This window comes from Lissotriton helveticus, chromosome 9, assembly GCF_964261635.1.
Source record: "Lissotriton helveticus chromosome 9, aLisHel1.1, whole genome shotgun sequence".
Classification (NCBI taxonomy): Eukaryota; Metazoa; Chordata; class Amphibia; order Caudata; family Salamandridae; genus Lissotriton; species Lissotriton helveticus.
This window is the reverse complement of record NC_136070.1, coordinates 753,819,226-753,840,023: the sequence shown is the minus strand read 5'-3', so window position 1 is coordinate 753,840,023 and position 20,798 is coordinate 753,819,226. Positions and strand designations below refer to the sequence as shown.

The following is a 20,798-nucleotide window of genomic DNA, read 5'->3' as shown; positions in this document are numbered from 1 at the left end:
AAGACACATGCTGTATTCATACTGTTAGAAATGGGGTTTATGGTTGGCTAAAGTATCCCCCCGGCCAGGCAGAATCAATTCTAGTCAGGGTAAGCTAGATACACAACTAAGATTACCTGTGTTCACCCTTTGATAGCTTGGCACCGAGCAGTGAGGCTTATCTAAAGAGACAATTTGTAAAGTATTTGTTCAACACACACACAGTAACAGAATGAATACACCACAAAAAGACTCCACACAGGTTATATAAATATGTTATTGTATTATAAAGAAAACAAGACCAAAACTATAAAAATACAATGTATACTTTTCAAGTTATTACATTAAATGCCCACTGTAATCCCATTGCTAAAGAGTACACGTTTTGCAGTCATTAAGGTACACCCCGTGCTAGTAGCACATTCGATTGTGTGGTTAATCAGGAGTGGTCCTTGCCGTGGCAGGGCAAAGCAGTGTGCAACATGGAACCAGAAGGTAATTGTTTTACAGGCCCCTCTGGACCGGGGAAATTCAACAAAAGGCGAACCTCCCACGAATGTACCGGTCGGTGACTGGAACCTCAGTGTTCCAACTCATCGGTACAGTACCTCTCAATTGAATTGTCAGCTGGCCTTGTGAATGGGGCCCATGTCATCTGCTGATCTGGGTCTCAACAGCGTGTGCATTGATGGCTGGTGAACCTCGTGCCTTTGGACACGCTGATGGTCCTCTGGACAACATGTCGCAGTAGAGCTGCGCTGGAAGGCACTGCAGCCGCTGGGAGTGTGGCCATGACTTAGATATGCACAAGAACAGCTGGAACAACTTGAGCCTCATAGGCAACACCGGTTGTGGAAAAGCAGAGTGATGAGTCCTCAGCAAAGAGGAAGCACTGGTCTTTGTGCTAAGATCAAGGTGGCGATCGGCTCACAAGGGGATCTGTGTCAAAACCCATTCACTCGACTAGTCAGTAACAGAATCCCACGGCAGTGGGAGGGTGTGAGGTCTTTTATGATCCTGAGACCTCCTGAACAGGGGACAAGCCAGCAAGCCCTTGGAGAACTCTTGTAGTTCAGCACAGCACAAACGTAGCAACCTAGCACAGCAAGGCAGGTCACAAAGTGGCAGTCACTTCTGCAGCTCCGCAAGTAGCAGGACGACACAGCAGAGCAGTTGGTAAAGTAGCAGTCCCTCCTGACAGACAGCAGTCATTCTGGCAATGGGCAATGTGCAGATGTAGAACCAGTAGTGTCTGGTTACAGTTCCAATGAGGTGTCTGAATGTATGGGGGTCGGAGACCCAGTACTTGTACCCAAAAGTGCCTTTGATGTGGGGTGACTTCAAAAGAGTAATCGGAAGTGCACAAGAATCCCTTTCAATCCTTTCTGTAGGCTATTTTGGGGGGCAATAAACCCTTGTTGTGAGGAAATGACACAGCATATTCAGATTTAAGTATTAGCTACATCTCCCCCTTTCTGCCCCAGCCCAGCCCTTCCTGTGTTTGTGGCTGTCTAGAGGAAATACACAAAGTGTAATCGTCACACAGCCCGGATGTGTATTGGCGACAGGCTGCAGGCACACAGAGCAAAGTTAAGAGCCGAGAAATGTTTACTTTCTAAAAATGGCATTTCTAAAATATTACATTTAAATCTAACCTCACCAGTAAGTAGGATTTATCAATACCATTCCAAACATATGAAACATCAAAAAGCTACTCCTTTCTGATCAGGAAATACTGCTTAAAAATGAAGGAATTCCCAATGGTACCCTATGAGAGGGGCAGGCCTCGCTGTAGCGACAAATGAATGTAGCTGTTTGTCACTACCAGGACATGTAAAACCTAAATCTACATGTCCTAATTTCTACTTGCAAAACACCCTGCCCTTAGGGGTGGCCTATGTGCAATAAAGTGAGAGTTTAATGCTTGGCAAGTGGTTTTAAATGCCAAGTTAAAGTGGCAGTAAACTGCACACACAGGCCTTGTTTTGCAATGGCAGGCCTGAGACATGTTTGAAAGGCTACTTGTGTGGGTGGCACAATCCGCGCTGCAAGCCCACTAAAAGCATTTAGATTTTAGGTCCTGGGTATTTGGTATACCATTTTGCAAGGAACTTATAAGTAAACTAAATATGCCAATCAGGTATACACCAATGTCACTATGTTTAGGTGAGAAGCACATGCACTTTAGCACTGGTTTGCAGTGGTAAAGGGCTCAGAGTCCTAGGACCAACAAAAAGAGTTAAGCAAACAAGGAGGAGAAAGGCAAAACGTTTGGGTTAACCTGCAAAAATGGCCATTTCCAACAAAATAATAGTTTATAGGCTCATGCAATAATGAACTAAATAAAACCATATACTATAAATCGTATTATTTCACTACACTTACCACTAATCTTCTTCATTAAAGACAAATCCTACAACTCCTAATACTAGCTGCTGCTTTCTTGTAGCTAACGCCAGAGGAGGAAGAAAAGAGAAGGCTTCGCCGGGAGAGGAACAAGATGGCAGCTGCTAAGTGTCGAAACCGACGGAAGGAGTTGACAGACCGGCTGCAAACAGTGAGTGCCTTTCTGGATTTGGTTTATCTAGTTCGTCCATTTTTATGGTAACAAGTTTTCATGGGTGTAAGTACCACCAAGAGCCGGCAAAAAGTTCTTTACGGTTGAAGTATATTGTGTAGATAGCAGGAGCCCACTTCCCGCAGGTCGGATTTCCAGGAAATCCAAACTGTGTATGAAATCTCTGTTGTGGATACCATGGAGAAAGAATGCGGGGCATGCGCTCAATTCAAGAAATGCATTTACAAATATAAACATTGCTCGTGATCACTCTTGTGATCACCCAGTCATTTTATAAGCATAAGCAAAACGCTTGTGATCTACGCTACATCATCTCCCCCTTACAGAGAGAAGAACAAAATAAAAGTTTAATGCATGAAAAAGTGCTTCTACTTAACAGGCATGGAAATATTTCATCTTCTACACTGTGTCGGAGCATTGGTGCCAAGCCCAGTGGAGGAAAAGTTAACTAGATCATTAGTAACATCTGAAAAAGCATTCATATGTCAAATTTGCAGAAACTCCTTCAGTGATGTCCAAAGTTGTATTGGAAGAAGAAGCTTGTGGCTGATACATGTAAGAAGAGGAAATACTGTCTTCTAAATGAAGCCAATTTTCAGACTCTTGACATTTGTGCTTACCAATATCAACTGCTTGCTCAGGCGTCAATCTAACTAAGGCTCTTTTGCTCCACCAACCTTTACCTTTCAACAAGGCTGCACCTTTTGAAATCTTCTGAATCTAAACTGTTTTAGAATACATGGGTTCCCCTTTTTTTAACCCTATTAGGTTCTATGAGTAGAACCCAGTCATTCTCCCTGAATTCCACACTTTTCACACCATGAGTGGCATCATAATATTTTTTGTGTTTTCTCTGTGCAACATCCACTCTTTGATTTACCAATTTAGCAATGCGGCAATGACAAACTTTAATTTTGGGCATTGTGTACTTAACCCAATCTGGATATACATCTGATTTGTGTTTCCTTTTCCTTAGCAGTAAAAAAAGGGAAATGCCAGTGATAGAATGTGGGGTTTTGTGGTAAGCCCATACTTTTTGTTTTAAGAAAACTTTCCCCGGCACCCCACTTGCTAATGTAGACTTTACACCTTCTTTCGAAAACGTATTGACTCTCTCTACCATACCATTAGAAGTTGGTGAGTATAAAACCACCTTGAGATGTCCGATGTGTTGTTTTTGTACAAATTCTTTCATGTGTGAAGAAATATAGTGTGTGCCATTATCAATAACCTTCGTTTTCAAAAACTTTGCTTAAAACTTTACTACAGACATGGTATTTACTACCGGGAAAAAAAAAATATCCATTTCGAAAAATAATCCACACGAACTATTAGGAATCTTTTGTCTGGCGATAATATTAAATGGTCCTGCAAAATCTAAAGCTACATTTGACCAAGCTTCTTCAGGGTAAAGGACTACATGTAATGGAGTGTTTTGAGTAAGCCAATGTTTGTCTTATAGCAGACAGGTACTGCAGGAAGATATCCAGCCAGCCTTCTGGGAATCATGAGAGAGCCACCAAACATATTGTTTCAAATTCTTAGCTGTTGCCCCAGCCTCCAAATGACCTTGATGAGAAGCCTGGAATAGTTTGGCTCTTATGGCAGCAGGAGGAATAATAACATAATTGCGAAAAAGCAGACCATCAACAATAGATAACCCACTGGCCACTCTTGACAATGGTCTGAGGGGGCATACAGAGACCTTTCCTTCTGGCAGCCTTTTTTAACAAATTCCATAACCAAGGATAAAATGTTATCTTCGAAATGGCGGCCAACCATTCTTTGTTAATTGAAATCCTGGATCAAAATCGGCTCTAGAGTTTGTTACCAGGTATAAAATCCATTCTGAAATTGTACTCCTGCAGACGTGAAAGAAGTCTAACCAGTCTAGTAGATGCCTTTCCAGTGTCATTTCCATTAAGTAAGTGAATTAACAGTTTATTATCAGTCAAAAGAACACAACTCATATCCCAGAGATAAGTTGGGAACTTTTCAATAGCCCAAGAGAAGGCCAATGCTTCTCAATAGTGGTGTAATGATACATTGAAGTTTTAAGAGATTGTGAAGCAAAAGCTACTGTGTGTTCATTATTGTCATAACATTGCAATAGTACAGCACCAACATCAATTTGACTTGCATCAACCGTCCCAATGCATTTAGTATTTGGTCTAAATGCTAAAAGGGCAGGAGCATTCGTTATTACATTTTTGACTGTGGTAAATGCTTGGTCAACTGCCTCATCCCTAAGAAAGCAACATTTTTTCTTAACAGATTCCTAAGAGATTGCACAATCCTAGTGTACCCTTGAATTTTTTTTTGATAATACTCGCTCATCCCAAGAAAAGATTTCAACGTATCTTTATCTTTGGGAGGAGCATATTTGGGATGTATACCAGTTTCAGAAATATTATGCCCTAAATAATCCAACTACGTTTTGAGTTATCTACATTTTTCTTTCCTAAGTGTGATGCCTACTTCCTTGAAAATTTCCAACACTTTAAAAAAATATGTGTTTATGTTCCATCTCAGTTCTTGAGAATATCAGGACATCATCCTGATAGGCTTGTGCACCTGAAATTTGGGATAATAAGGAGTCCATTCGTTTTTGAAAAGCACTCACTGCAGAAGCAATATCAACAGAACCCTTAAAAAGTTATACGCTCCAAAAGAAGAAATAAATGTTGTAAGAGCTTGGAATTCACAGCGAGGGGAATCTGATAAGCGAAGTGCAGTTCTAATAAAGAGAACCTGGCTCCGCTGATGTTAGACAGTAAATCACTGATTTTAGGTAGAGGGTGACGATCAATCAGAATACCCGTATTCAAAGTGCGTAAGTCTGCACATAACCTTATATTTCCATATTTTATTATGAACTACAATGATGGTACTGACCCATTCTGAAGAATCAGTTTTTACAATTATTTAAACTTTGACTAGTTGATCAAGTAAAACCTTAAGTTCAGATCTCACAGCTAAAGGGACCACCCTGACTTTATGTGATATTTGAATGGCATTTAAAAAAACAATCATGTTCAAATTTGTGAATCAGGCCAATTTTATTAGTTAAAATGTCTGGAAACAAATGCATCACTTCTGAAAATGTTATCTTCGGGATTTTGTGTTGAAGCCACATCTATATCACACACTCCAACTGAATTTGAAGTCCCAGGCACAGGCATCAATCCTAACTTTGCCAAATCTACCCAACCTAGAATAAGCTACATATACTTTAGTGCTAGTTTCCCTGAGTAAGCATTTAACTCTTTCCATGAAGAAACCAAGCATATCGATGTCCTGATCGCCTTAAGCTTTGGGAAGCACATCTGGTTTCTGCAAGGGTTTAAGTGCACTCCATACCTGCTCATATAAGGTGTCTGATATAATCATAATGGTTACCCTTGAATCCGCCATCATATCAAGTTTAGTAGATCCAAAGTAAACGTCACAAATGGGTCCTTTAACAGAATTTACTTCCACTGCATCTACATCAAGTGTCAGGACAACCCTAGAGCGATCCTGTATACAGTCTTCTGTAACAGAGTCTATGTCCACAGAGTCAACATTAGAGATATCTCCGCCACTCCTGCAAACGCCCTGGAAGTGACCCATTTTGTGACATTTAGTGCACCTTTTACCATTGGCAGGACATGCAGGTTTATTGCTGAAATTAGTTTTTCAATCACATCTATAGCAAAAAGACACACCCTTTTTCTGTTGACATTTTTGTTTTTAGCCCCGAAAGATAATACTTTCAAATTTCAGATTCAATTAATGCTTTAACAGGTTGTGTCATATCATCAGACAAAATACATTTACTAGACATTATTGATTGTTCTATTGCTTTAGTCATATCTAAGACTTAAATGAAAGTTGGATCACTAAATGAGAAACGACGTTCCCGTATTTTATTTTAATTGCACCCGAGGACAAATTGGTCCCTGAAAGGTACATCTAAAGTTGGACCAAAATTGCACTTTTGAGGCAAGGATCTGCAGTGCAAATATGTACTCTTCAACAGTTTCCTCTGTAGATTGTTTCCTTCTAATAAAGTTGGACCTCTGTAATAAAACACGTGGCTGTTCCGTGAATTTCTCTTCAACCTTGTGACCGCTTCTATATACACATTCCAGCCTTCCCCTTCTCCGGAGGGTGTGATGATGGGAAGGTTATGAAAAATTGGTTGCCCTTCTCCTCTTAAATTACTATATAAAATATTTTTTTTCCTTTTAGCATTAAATTCTTCAGCGTCAATTGCACCTAAGAAATTCTCAAAAGCATTGTACCTTTCCTCCCAATGTTGTGGTGGTTTGCCAGGATTCTGTGGAAAGGGCTGTATTTGTACAAACTGTTGACAACCAGACAGTTTTCACTTTAGAATAAGTAATATAAAATGTACCTCTGTAGAACGTGAAATATTCCACTTTATTCACCATATTTGCAAGAATCCACACCCAAGCAGTAAAGCTAAATGGTGAGTGCAGCTTCAGATTCACTTTGTGATTGTTCGTCGTATTATTTTCCTGTTGGAAAGTAACATCAATATGCCGGTAGAGAAAACAGCCCAATCCAAGATGGCCGCATATTTTAATGATTCGCACCATCAAGGTCAAGTTGCAGACGTAATGCCATGCTCAAGCAAGAAGTAGGTATCACAAGCGTGTGCGACTTCGGAGTGCTGGCTAAGGCTACAGCAGATGAATTGTCCCAAAATGTAAGGGATAGCCCCAAGCGCTTACTCATGACTGCAGAAGCGGCTGATGAATGCTTAAATGCTGCTAATCAGCGAGGCAATAGCACAATCCTGGCACAATGTTGTCAAAGGTCAGACGTTGAAAAAGTGAATAGCAGGCTCCTGCCGGTCATCCCTCTCGCCACCAAGTATGTCGTGGGTGTAAGTACCACCAAGAGCTGGCAAAATGTTCTTTACAGTTGAGGTTTGGTGTGTAGAAAGCAGGAACCAACTTCCCACAGTTCCGATCTCCAGGAATTCAAACCGTGTATGAAAACTGTGGATACCATGGAGAAGGAATGCAGGGTGTGTGCTCAATACAAGAAATGCATTTACAAATATAAACATTGTTTTTGATCACTCTCGTGTTCACGCCTGTCATTTTATAACCAGAAGCAAAGCTCAAGATCACACTCGTGCTCTACGCTACACAAGTTAAGGTCATATGATAGGTTTTCCTCCTTGTGATGACCACCAGACTTTTAATCTTATATTGTTCCTTGATCATCTTCATGGAGGCTTACCCAATATGTCACAATCCTTGTTGTTAATCCTGTGGTTGTGCAATCATCATTAAGAGGGTAGCTAATATCCAAATGCACCCAGCACTACTGAAATGAGAATTATTTGAGGAAACGAGTCTAATAAGAAATGTCAGGGTAGATGTGGCCCCAGAATCTCTTAGTGACAAAATTCGCCTGTGAGTCCAAATTACTGAAACCTCAGGAAAATGTTTGCCCAGCCTTGAAACCTGCACCTTCTTTTCAGTTATATTGCAATCCACTATCAATCATAATAAATAGGCAACCCTATGTCAAAGCAGAAACAAACTTTCCACAATATTCATATTTTTTTTGTTTCAGCCAACATTTGCCTTTATAATTTATTAAATCAGCTTCATCTGTGCATTTAAGTCTGCTACCTGAGCTAAAGAAACCTCATGTTGGTTTCTCCAAATTAAGGAGCCGTTAAGAACCTATTGAAAACTATCCCAAGATTTGTATAAGATTTCACTGCCTTAACCTTGGGTTATTTTTGCCCCGTCTAACATTTTAACATTCCATTGGAATTCTATAAGAATGAAGCCAAGAAGCACCAGATAATCACTTTACACTTGGGTACTAATCAGATTGAACCCAACCCACAGGAAAAGCCAGCTGTCTTTACTACAAATTCCTGCAAGTCCAGTAGGAAGAGGCAATAATGTAGAAGAGCAAAGACACATATCTGCCTGCTTTTTTGAGGGGGAATCTTAGTTTTGCATTAACCATGGCAGGGAATTACACTTATGTTGAGGTATCTGCATACAATAACTGTAAAATAGTCAGCTATCTGCTATAGTAGAAAGCTATCAAAAGCAAGCCTCGGTCAACAAGGTTGTTGACTGCTTGGAACTCAACAAACAGCTGCATATCTTACCTACAGTGTTCCATGACTTTTGGACCAATTTCCAATTTACCAGTTACCATATTATGACTAGACCAGTCCCATACAAAATTCTTTATTTATATTCATTTAGAACGGTAAAAGATACATATAAAATCACATTCCAATAATTCAAATCGGTTTGTAAAAGGTATGAATACTATACATCGCAAAAAGGGCTTTTTAAAAAAAATCTTTTTATTGAAGCAAATAACAAAAAACATAGAAAAAAACCAAAAAACAAGGCAGTACATTACATATGTGTCATTTCGGCGCTGGGGGGGGGTACATATTCAAATCAGATGTCCGAAGCATGTGATGAGATTGGGAGGAGACCAGGAATAAGCAAGATATCTAGATTCCCGTGGAGGAAACATCAGGCTGGGGGGATGACAGGTCAGTGTCCAATTCTGAATGGGGGGGAGTACATATATCACCACGGTATGCGTTCCATTGATTCCAGATCTTCCCCCATTTGCGGGGCTTGCCACGGGAAACATACACTGTCTTTTCCCTAAACATGCACCAGTCCATGTTTTGTTGCCACACCAGAACTGTCGGTGGCCTCTGGGTACCCCATTACTGAGCAATGTCTCTCTTAGCAATCATATTACCCAAGGTCACCCATCGAAGCTGCGCCTGATCATAATTATTTGTCTCCCAGACATTCAATAGACACCGCCACGCCTCAGGCATTGATTTCACCCCCGTGACCTCACTCATAACTGCAGGCACGCGAGTCCAATAGCGCATCACAGCAGGACATTCCCAAATGATATGGAGAAACGTACCCACCAAACCACAACCACGCCTGCACAATCCATCCACAGAGAATCCCATGCGCACCAGAAGGGGACCAGTCACGTAGACCCTATGAAGAATTTTGAGCTGGACAAACCGGAGGCGCGCCGGGATAGCCACTTCCTTCGGGGAAGAGATCGCAGCCTGCCAGTCCTCATCATCGAGTTCCAGACCATCGCTAGTCCATACCTCTCGAAGGTTACTCAGTAGATCGGTTCTGGCATTGATCAACTTTTTGTATATGAGCGAGATCGTGCTATCAGGGACATGCCCATCTAGGATCCGATCTTCGAGCGGGGACGCCTCCGGGTTATCGGAGCCCAGGGGGAAGACAGACAAAACCGCATGTCAGATTTGCACATATCGAAAGGATTCTCTATCACTCAAGTCATACTCAACTTTCAGCTCCTCGAACGTGCAGTGGTTGATGGCCCCCAGCTGAGAGGCCCAATAATAGCGGCGGATGTCCGGGAGCGCGATACCCCCGTCGTACCACGGGAGCGTTAGCTTCGCAAGAGCAATACGAGAACGGCCCCCCCATATCAATTGTCTCTGTAGACTTTCAATCTCCCGGATGTAGCGGGCAGGCACAATATCGAGTATATTTTGCAGCGCATAAAGGAACCGGGGGAGCGACATCATCTTAAACAACGCCGCCCGTCCCAGAGGAGAGAGAGGAAGCCTACCCCACGCAGTCACATCGGCATGGAGGCGCTGGAGAGCGGGCAACAAATTGCGTTCGTAACGGAGCACAGGGTCCAAAGTGATAAAAATCCCCAAATACTTGAATCCCTCCCGCACCACCGAGATAGGACATCCACGAGGCAGGAGAGGAGCCTCGCCGTAGAGAACATAGACGCAAGACTTCGACCAGTTGATGACAAGACCGGAGTTTTTATGGAAAGAGGTCAAAACGTCAAAAAGGACAATCAGCGATTTCCGAGGTGACGTAAGATACAGGAGTATATCGTCTGCGTATAAGGATATTCGATCTTCAAACTCCGGAGTCCATCTAATGCCCTTCAAGGACGGTTCCCATCTCAGCCATGCCACCAGTGGTTCCAAAGCAAGGGCGAACTAGAGAGGAGACAAAGGGCAGCCCTGGCGCGTTCCCCTACCGAGAGCAAAGGAGGCTGAGACTCGACCATTCACCACCACTTGGGTTAAGGGGTCGGTGTAGAGCAGTTTCACCCATCCGATGAAGGAGGGGCCGAAGCCAAATTTAGAAAGAACCGCCCAAAGATATGGCCACTCCAGCGTATCAAACGCCATGGTGGCGTCCAGAGACGCCAAGATGGCCGGTTCACGCAGAGTCGCTGCTCGCGCGAGGACTCCATGCAGGCGCCGGAGATTCAGTGCCGTGTTGCGATGGGGTATGAATCCGGATTGGTCCGGGTGAACCAGAGCGGCTATGACAGTGACCAGGCGGTTGGCGAGCACTTTGGCCAGGATCTTCGGTTCAGCATTAATCAATGATATGGGCCTAAAGGAGGCGCAGCGGTCACGTGGCTTGCCATCCTTGTGAATCACCACTATGGAAGCCAATCTTTGATCAGGAGGGAGGAAGCCTGCCTCCAGCGATTCCAAGAACATCGACCGTAGATACGGTGCTATCACATCCGGGCGGAGTTTGTAAAGCTCTATAGGGAGCCCGTTAGGGCCCGAAGCCTTCCACGAGCGAACCGAGCGGATGGCAGTCGCGACCTCATCAACTGTAGGCGGTGCCTCTAGGAGATCCCTTTCAGGGTCGGACAAACGTGGCAGCGAGATATCGCGCAGGAGCAAGTGTGAGTCTTGCTCAGGCCTATCAGATACGGGGGAGTACACTTCCCGTAAATAGTCAGCAAAACATTCAACAATATCAGCAGGGTCGGTGATACTCACGTCATTCACATCCACAATCACAGGGACAACCCGACTCGCACATTCCCTCTTATCCAGCCAAGCAAGCAATTTCCCCGCCTTATCCCCCACATCATATAGACGTCCCTGTTGTTCCCTGCTCATCGCCTTCGCCGCATCAGTCACCATCGCCCTATACTCGAGTTATTTTAGACCCAAAATATGCAGACTCTCCGGTGTGACCTCGGACTCCAGCTCCCCCTCAAGAACAGTGATGTCATTTTCAATACGGACAACCTCCTCCCGCCTACGTCTCTTGACATTGCTAATCAAGGAGAGGGGCTGGCCCCGAATAACAGTTTTGTACGCTTCCCTCAACGTGACAGAGGAGGACACAGAACCTAAATTTTCAGCAAAGTATTGGTCAATCGTTTTAATTAGTTCCGCCCTAACCTTGGGATCGCAGAGATACCAGGGGTTTATCAGGGCCACTCTACCCTCCGACCCCAAGTGAGCGTCCACTACCAACCATAGTGGGGAATGATCCGAGATACCCCTAGCTAGATGTTTCACCTCCCTTATGGAGGAGGCCTGGGAGGAGGGCATCAGCACATAATCAAGTCTCGAAAGACTGCCGTGGGCCCCAGAGTGGAAGGTATATTGCAATTGCCCAGGATGAAGCAGGCGCCAGCAGTCGGTGAGCCCTAGAGCCTCCAGGAAGTCCCCCAACCAGGATTGTGACTTCGCAATTTCCCGGGGAGGGTAGCGATCACACATCCCCGACACTACAGAATTGAAATCCCCGCCCACTACAAGCAGACCCTCGGGGACTCCCAAGATCACTCTGCCCAGATCCGCATAAGTGGTAGTCTGGAGACCCGGCGGCACATAGACGGAGAGGAGGGTAATAACCCTCCCCTCCCAGCGCCCCACAATGGCGGCATACCGACCCCTATCATCAAGGATGATTTCGTCAACAGCAAGAGGGAGGGAGTTCCGAACCAGAATGCCCACCCCCCTGGAGCCAGAAGTGAAACCTGAGTGCGCAACGAGACGATAGCCATGCCTATTCATTGCATGGCACGTATTGCCAAGCAAGTGCGTCTCCTGAAGCAAAACCACATCAGGGGACAAACGTCTCAACAGTTGCAACATCACACCCCGCTTGATCCTATCCCCCAACCCATTAACGTTCCAACACAGTAACTTAAGTCCCCTACCCCCCATCCCGGAGATCAACCCCATCCCCACCCCACACCGGATGCGACACTATACAACAGGAGATCATCAATACTATGCCTTGGAGAAAACAATGAAACGTAAACTGCAACCCCCCAACCCTCCAAAAGACCCCGTACATCTCACCCCCCACCCCGCACCCCTGCGTAAGACTCAAAAGCCACCCCAACTTGCAGTGTGCCTCTCGCCCTAACATACAACTATTCTACGAAAAGAACCCCAGAGGAGGAAGACTCACCCACCCCCCCTCCCACACCCCAAAAAGACAGCATATTAGCAAGCAATAGTGGTATAGCACCAAACCACAGCCGAAAGTCAATACGATGGACCAGGAGCCGATTCCGCCCCCTATTCCTGCTCCACCGGGCCTCCCTCCGCTCCACCGGAGTGTCCAGAGTGTTCAGAATGATCTGATCCCGGGGGCAGCGTGTCCAGCCAGTCACTTGCCGCCCCTGGATGATCAAAGAAAAATGTTCGATCGTTGTACACCACACGTAACCGGGCCGGGAAAAGCATGGCGTATTTCATGACTCTATTCCTTAGTCTCTTTTTCACCCCCTGGAATCCAAGTCGCTGTTTCTGAACCTGCTGGGTGAAGTCCGGGTAAAAGCTGACTGTAGTGTTCTCATAAGCCGTTGGGCCAGATAGGCGTGACGCTTGCAGGATTGCATCCCTGTCCCGAAAGTTAAAGATCCGAGCAATGATGGGACGCGGAGTGGCTCCCTGCCTAGGCGGGCCACCCGGGATCCTGTGTGCACGTTCCACAGCAAAAAACTTGCTTAGACCCTTGGGTGCTAGATGATTCAGGACCAGATCCTCCACCAGCAGGTCCACCGAGGATGCTTCCGATGTTTCCGGGACACCAACCAGACGGACGTTGTTCCGTCTTGCACGGCCCTCAAAATCGTCCAGGCGTCGAGTGAGATAGTCACGGGCGGCTCGCAAGTTACCGACCTCTGCCTGTAAATCGGAGACGTCAGTAACAAGACTAGATGTCTTTAGATCGAGGGATTTGACCTTTTCATTGGTTTTCGCAAGGTCTGCCCTGATCAGGGTAACATCGATAGCGACCGTATCCAACTTGTTGATCCAGAGCGGCCTTCATCCCGGCAATGGCGCCCATGACATCCCTCAACGACAGTTCTTCATCCATCAGGGATTCTTCTCCAACGGTGGCCGGGGATTTAATTGATCCGCCCGGAGAGCCCTTAGCGAGGGTGTATCTGTCCATAACATTTGATTGCACGGAGCCCCCTCGCATTGCCGGTCTGGTCTTGCGTTTCTCTCCCTCAGGCTTGGTGGCCATCTTGGTTCGTGTGCCCCGAAGGGTAGTCTGAGACCTAGTAAAAATGGCTAAACTCGATGCGCCCGATACAGTTCTGGAAATAAAGATGAGAACCTATCACCAGGTGATGATTAGCGGGAGGCCGAGTCGCCAGTTGGTAAATCATGGTTAGGTTGAAAGCAGCAAGCCAGGGCGATCGAGACAAAGTCAAATAGGTCTAGGCGCGAGAAACGAAACTGAAAGTAGACGACCGGGCAAGGGAGGCTCGCATGATCCGTTGTTGTTCAATTACTGTCCGGCTGGCAGAGAAACCGAGCCCGGGGGCAGTACCATGGAGCAGGCCGGAAAAGTTCAAAAGTCCATATCTCCGGCTCCCGAGGTCCAAATCGAAGTCCGAAAACGGATAAACGAACAGCAGGGCCGTGCCAATAATAACCCGTCCTCTAATTCAGGATAGGGTACAGGATAGTCGGTGGAGGTGGCGAAGGTCCGGGAGCCCTAAGCTCACGCGACCATCTTAGGTGCGCGCTAAGCTCCTCCCCCCGCAATAAGGGCTTTTAGACGAATTTGTAAAGTACAACCTGCCCCTACTATAGCCAATTAAACTATATAATATATAATAAATATAAAAAATACAGGCATTTATATTCATAAAAACATTTTGTTTTAATCCAATAACACTTGTCTATTTATTGTGCTTCCTTACAGGATCCCTTTATTACTTCATGGTGCCTCAAATTCCATCAATACAGGTCTTGCTTCGTAATACCCATATTCCACAACTCTGTCATAGATGTACATGTTTCAACTTCCCAGAGCTACAATAAAACGTAAAGTGCTAGGTGCAAAATTAAGGTGTGTATGCAATTTTCCTCTGGTGCACTATTGTTTACCAAAGTGTCCACATTTAGAGCTTTAGTCCTGCTTTGGCTCTTATAAGATTTACATTGAATAGGTATCTGCTTATGTAAGACAATTACTTGCAGTGTATTGGTTTCCAAAATTCTCTCTGCCTCTTTGCAAATCCTGATATTGAAGTTTTTGCAGATGAGTATGATCCATTTCTTCCTCGGTGTGTTATACGATGGGCAGAAAATAGTACATGCAAATCATCTTCTTTGGCGTCACTTTGACACAGAGCACATCATTCATTACTTTCGCTTCCAGGGTTACTATGCCATCTAGATCTATTAACATTTGTTTGTAGCACCCCATATCTAAACTTTACATATAAGGACTTTGCTAATTGTGGGCGCACCTCATCCATAAATGGTTCATAACTTGGTACGTCTTTAAAGAGAAGGAACTTAGTTGTGAGTGACCCATTTATAGAGCTGTGTAACATACTATTTTGGATATAAGCCCAAAAAGTAGCTTTTAGCAGTTTCTTTGATATTGATATCAGCTGTGTCGGATCTTCCCAAAAATGCAATAAACCCAACTGTGAGGACCAAGAGGAAATATCCTTAAACCATGGAATATCCCTACTCCTGTCATTCTTTAATATCTTCTCTAGACCTTCCCTATAATGTTTCAGTTCCGGGGTTATCCAGAGTCTTACCCAGAATTGGAGTGGTCTTAGTACAGTGACATGGTCAGTGTGTTTAACATTCAGATCGATGATAATTGGAATCAGGGGAGTTCTAATAGGGAGGCTTAATATTTTTCTAAAATTTTTTATTTTCTCCCCTTTCAAAATTCTTTTTACAATAGGGCCCCCAAATTTCGGCATCATAAAGGGAGGCTGATTGTGCTTTGTGTTTAAAAACCTCCAAGGCTGGTGAAACAGCTTTCGAACTGCTACCTTAGTATTTTTGGCTATCGCACTGTATTTTGGAAGAGGATTATCTTGTTTTTTCCCAATTGTGGTTTCCAACACATCTTTGTATCTAGGGTAATAATCAAATAATTAAAACTTTGCATATACTCTACTTTTTCATTATTTAATACTAGATTATTTTTAAAAGATCTATGCGGATTTATTGCCATATACTTGGTTTTGCTGGAGTTTATTTCAAGGCCTTTAATGATGCAGTGCGTATAAAAACGGTCTATTAAACATTGTAATCCTTTGGGGGTCTGTGATATTAGTATGGTGTCATCACCGAATAATAGTGCTGGCATCAGATCCTCAGAACCATGCAGATACTCAGGGATATCATTTACATATAAAGAAAACAGAGTGGGCGCCAGTACACCCCCCTGGCGCACATCTCTTCTTACAGGGATTAGCTTTGTAAGTTTGCTCCGTGGCCCCATCTTACTTTGGCAAAACTTTCCTCGTGCAATCTCATAATTTGTATGAGCAGTTCGCCGGGCAGCCCTTGGCGTTTTAGCGAATTCCATAATAAATTCCAAGGTATCGAGTCAAATGCAGCTTTCAGATCTACGATAGCACTATACAAATGGCCCTTTCTTAGATTTACATACTTCCAGCAAAGGCACATAAATCTAAATACTTGATCGATTGTGCTGGTTTTAATTCTAAATCCTGGCTGCAATTTTGAGAGCACATTTTCTTCTTCTATCCAGTCACTTAATCTATTTAACATATGCCTGGTGTCAATCTTTTGTAAAATATCAATTAAACTAATTGGGCGATAGTTCACGGAGTCATAGCGGTTGCCCTTTTTAAAAATCGTCACAATTTCTGCCCCTTTCCATGACTCAGGTATTGGTGTTTCCGAGGCGATTGCGTTGCATCGGCAATTAATATATGGTCCCCAGACACTAGTATCATGCTTTAGCAGGCTGCCTGGTATTTTATCGAGACCGGGGGCCTTCCCAGGCTTTACAGCGTCAATGGCCAAAAGAGTTTCCTCCAAACTAAAATGTAGATTGTCAGTCCATGGGTTTAATGCTAAATCAACAGCAGTATTAGACTGGTAGGTTTCTACCGCTGCATAAAGACTAGTAACATTTTCGACCCAGGTATTGGCATTGAGGAAAAGATCCTTAGTATCCCTACCTGACCTGTTCCCTTTTGCTAGTAGCCTCCAAAAGCTTAGCTGGTTTTTTGTTTTCGCTGCGCTTATTAATTCTGACCAAATATAATCATCCCAAATTTGTTTTGTTTTAGTTAGGGTTCTTTTATATCTGGTCCTATTCTCCCTTATTAAAATTACATTGTTGGTTTTTATTGCCACTAATAATTCAGCCTTTGCTTCGCGACAGTCCCTGTTATACCAAGGATTAATTCCTAAATTCTCATCTTGCTTGCCTCTATTGCCTACCTTAGGAGATTTACTCACAAATGGATTTAATGCGTCAGCAAGAGCATTGTGTAACTCTAACATGAGTGTTGAGTCTGGTAGTTTATCAATATATGGCAAAACAATATCTGCAAAAGTTTTGTAAATGCATTCCAAAGAGTGGCCATTCCCTAGAATATGCGGCCATTTAACCCCTTGGCTGTGGCGGTAATTCCGCCGCGGCACTAGGGGAGAGGGGGGCCGCGTGGCGCCCTCATGCTCGTGACGGAACCACTCCGTCACGAGCCGCGGTGGCGCTGTGATTTTGACGGAATGGTTCCGTCACGGCCCCGCCCGCTCAATAGAACGCGCCGCGCAGGTGCGAAATCAGCGCCGTGATGGAACCATTCCGTCACCAGCACAGCCCCACCGTGGCTCGTGACGGAATGGTTCAGTCACGACCGTGCGAGGGGTTAAGGGCTCAATGGTTGTTACTTACTAGGGTTTCATCCAGAAGGTTATTGCTTCCCTCACTACATAAAGTCACAGGGAGAAATAGCTGCGCTGAAAGGGCCAGTTGTAGCGGTCTATGGTTACTCTCAGTTCTAGACTCTATTATTAAGTGCAGGGCAATCGGCCATAACTCCATCAATATCATTATAAAATCTATATTGCTCCTGGATTTGCCCCTACAAAATGTATACACACTCAGTCTATCCAAGGGTAGACGGCCATTACAAGCTCTTCATCCATTCCCTGTAGTTAATTTCATAATTTGTGCCACCGCCACAGTGCACGGCACTAGCTTGTCGTTTTCTATATTTGGGATATTATTTGCTGCAACTTCACCCTCAAAGAGGTTTTCAAAACCCACCACTGGTTCAAAGCAACAGTTAAAATCCGCCTCAACAATTACTCGTGCCTTCGGTTCTAGTGTGTTTAAAAAGGAATCAAGTTGGTCTATTACTAGTGATTCCTTATGTGCTGGGCTCGGTCTATTATAGATGTTAATTATATATATCTTTTTTCCATCCCTTGCAGTCAATTTAATCCGGATCATGTCATGCGCTGGTAAGAATATTTGGGTTATATCAACTCCAAGACTAATCCTTACCCAAATGACTAGGCCCCCCGATGGCCTACCTCTAACTGACGGAATGGCTTCTACGTTAAATGTCTTATATCCTATAGTATGAGGAATTTCTAATGCCCAAGTCTCCTGCAGAAGACAGATCTCGCTGTGCTCTATATACTCATGACCAAAAAGAGAAGTGGGGGACGCACAGCTGTTTTTATAAAGTTTTTGTTTTTAGAAGAAAAGTGTATAAAAACAAGGGGGTGCTCCAACCAGGTGGCGTGTCCGTCCGAAACACGTCGGTAGAATGAGTACTGTTCATGTGCAACTATATGACAATAGTGGCATCCCTGTCGTGTGGGCACACCTTGGGTTCTCGTCAAGAAAGATTCCACAAAAGATGATATCGCAATTTATTCATATGTCTGTTCCATATGGTTTTCAATGGTTACAACAAACATTCATAAATCCATCAAATTCCGAAAAAATGCAAACTGCTCCAATGCATTTCGGGTCATTCGCCCTTCATCTGGGAGCTCTATAATGTAAATATGAAGATATAGCGCTGAGTGTCTAGAATGCCAACAAAATAAGTATCAACAAGATAAGTACTGCCTGGGTATCGCACTAAGCGTAGCAAGCAGGTAGGTATAGGTGAGAGGGTGCATATGAGTGATTGGCTTCTAAGACCAAAAGTGAAATCAATACATAAATGAACGTGGGAGACCAATAAAAACACCATAACCTTTTTGGATGTATAAATTACAATGACACCAACTGGTTTTGAAACTGATCTTTTCCGTAAGAAAACTGACAGGAACAACACCCTACATTATGCAAGCTTCCACCCAGGGTCACTCAAACAACACTTATCGCTATCTCAAATGCTACGGGTTAGAAGAATCATTTCTAATCAGACAAACACCGAACAACGTCTCGAAGAAATGGGAAGGAGATTCCATGACAGAGGATATCCTGAACCCCTTATTGAACAGGCCAAAAAAAGCGCACTGCAAACCAAGAGAGAAAAATTACTGACAAGAACCATAAAGGACAAGGAAGCCAGAATGATTCTGGTATCTAAATTCTCCACTTTAAGTGTTGCTTATAAACAGATAATTCTACGACACTGGCCTATATTGAGTGCTGAACCTGATTTTGGAAACACATTTAAAGATTCGCCTATTTTTGCTTACACCCGTAATGCAAATTTCAAGGAAATTCTAAATAGAAAGACCTCAACTCAAACAACCACCAAAGGCACAATACCCTGTATGAATTGTGGGAACTGCAATAACATCATCAGAGGTAATGCTATCAACCATCCTATGAAAGGAACTAACATCAAACTAAACGTTAACGCCACATGTGATACTCCCAACGTTATATATTTGATCAAATGTCCTTGCGGCATGATTTATATAGGCAAAACCGAGAGGAAGGTCAAGACTCGTATCAACGAGCATAAATCCAACATAAGATTGAAGAAAACTAAATCCAACGTCGCAGTACACTTTAATGAAACCAGACATAACATTTCTCAACTCAAGTTCATGATACTTGAGGTTGTCAAGAAACGAGAGGGTATTGATAACAACAAACATTTGCTACAAAGAGAGATCGCTTGGATCTTTAAAATGCAATCCATGAAACCGATGGGACTCAACGATCGTTTGGAATTTTCATGTTTCCTATGAAATACCCTTCTGGTATTATATGTCTTATACTGTACTTCCATTAGTGCTGCACCATTTGATTTTTCGTTTTGGAAACTGACCAACATGTTATGCCTCGCATATATGTTTTACGTATATATTTTCTACTTATATTTACTTCTTATTTAGGTGCTTTGTGTATTTGTTCCTCATTGATTTTGCATATTGTTCCTCATTGGTTTCTAATGATTTGACTCACTCCCCACACTCTGCACGTTTCACGGTGTTCACCTAATATGGCCGCCGAATATGGTTACACCTTAGTCCGTTTACACTGTTCACGACGGCACCTCCTTCTACTTCTACTTCCCCTTCCGGGTTGTGATACCGACCACTACAGCCGATCGAGAGACTCCCGTGAACTATCCAGGCACCATGCCAGATAACCATTAAGTAAGTCGGCACCTTGCCGCGTCTTTGTTTATTTGGTATGACATTTATTTTATTTTATGATTCCGGACACATATTCTAACTCCGTGTATGTTCCCTCACTTTTAGATTCCTTCATCGCCTGATGATACGTGAGTGTGCGTATTTATGTCACTCTCGTTTTGTTGTCCGCTTTAGACACTTTTAAAACACCCGCTCACGTTATGAACCCGCACGCATATTGTTTATTTGAATCTGGGAGGCACTATAAAAGATTCACTCGTGATGTGAACCAACACTGAATATCACCCCACATTTAGTTCATGTATGTATTGATTTCACTTTGGTCTTAGAAGTCGATCACTCGTATGCACCCTCTCACCTATACCTACCTGCTTGCTACGCTTAGTGCGATACCCAGCCAGTACTTATCTTGTTGATACTTATTTTGCTGGCATTCTAGACACTTAGCGCTATATCTTTATATTTACATTAGAGACCTCACAGATGAAGGGCGAATGACCCGAAATGCATTGGAGCAGTTTGCATTTTTTCGGAATTTGATGG

The 20,798-nt window shown here is 43.6% G+C and overlaps 1 protein-coding gene across 1 annotated transcript in view; it reads left to right on the top strand.

Annotated features, from left to right (window-relative positions):
- The window catches only part of FOSB (FosB proto-oncogene, AP-1 transcription factor subunit), a 193,547-nt gene that overhangs the window by 143,776 nt on the left and 28,973 nt on the right, over window positions 1–20,798 (top strand). Inside the window, exon 3 of the mRNA XM_078662186.1 lies at window positions 2,429–2,536. Coding sequence (XP_078518312.1) covers window positions 2,429–2,536 — 108 coding nt within the window. The remainder of the gene's footprint in view (window positions 1–2,428; window positions 2,537–20,798) is intronic.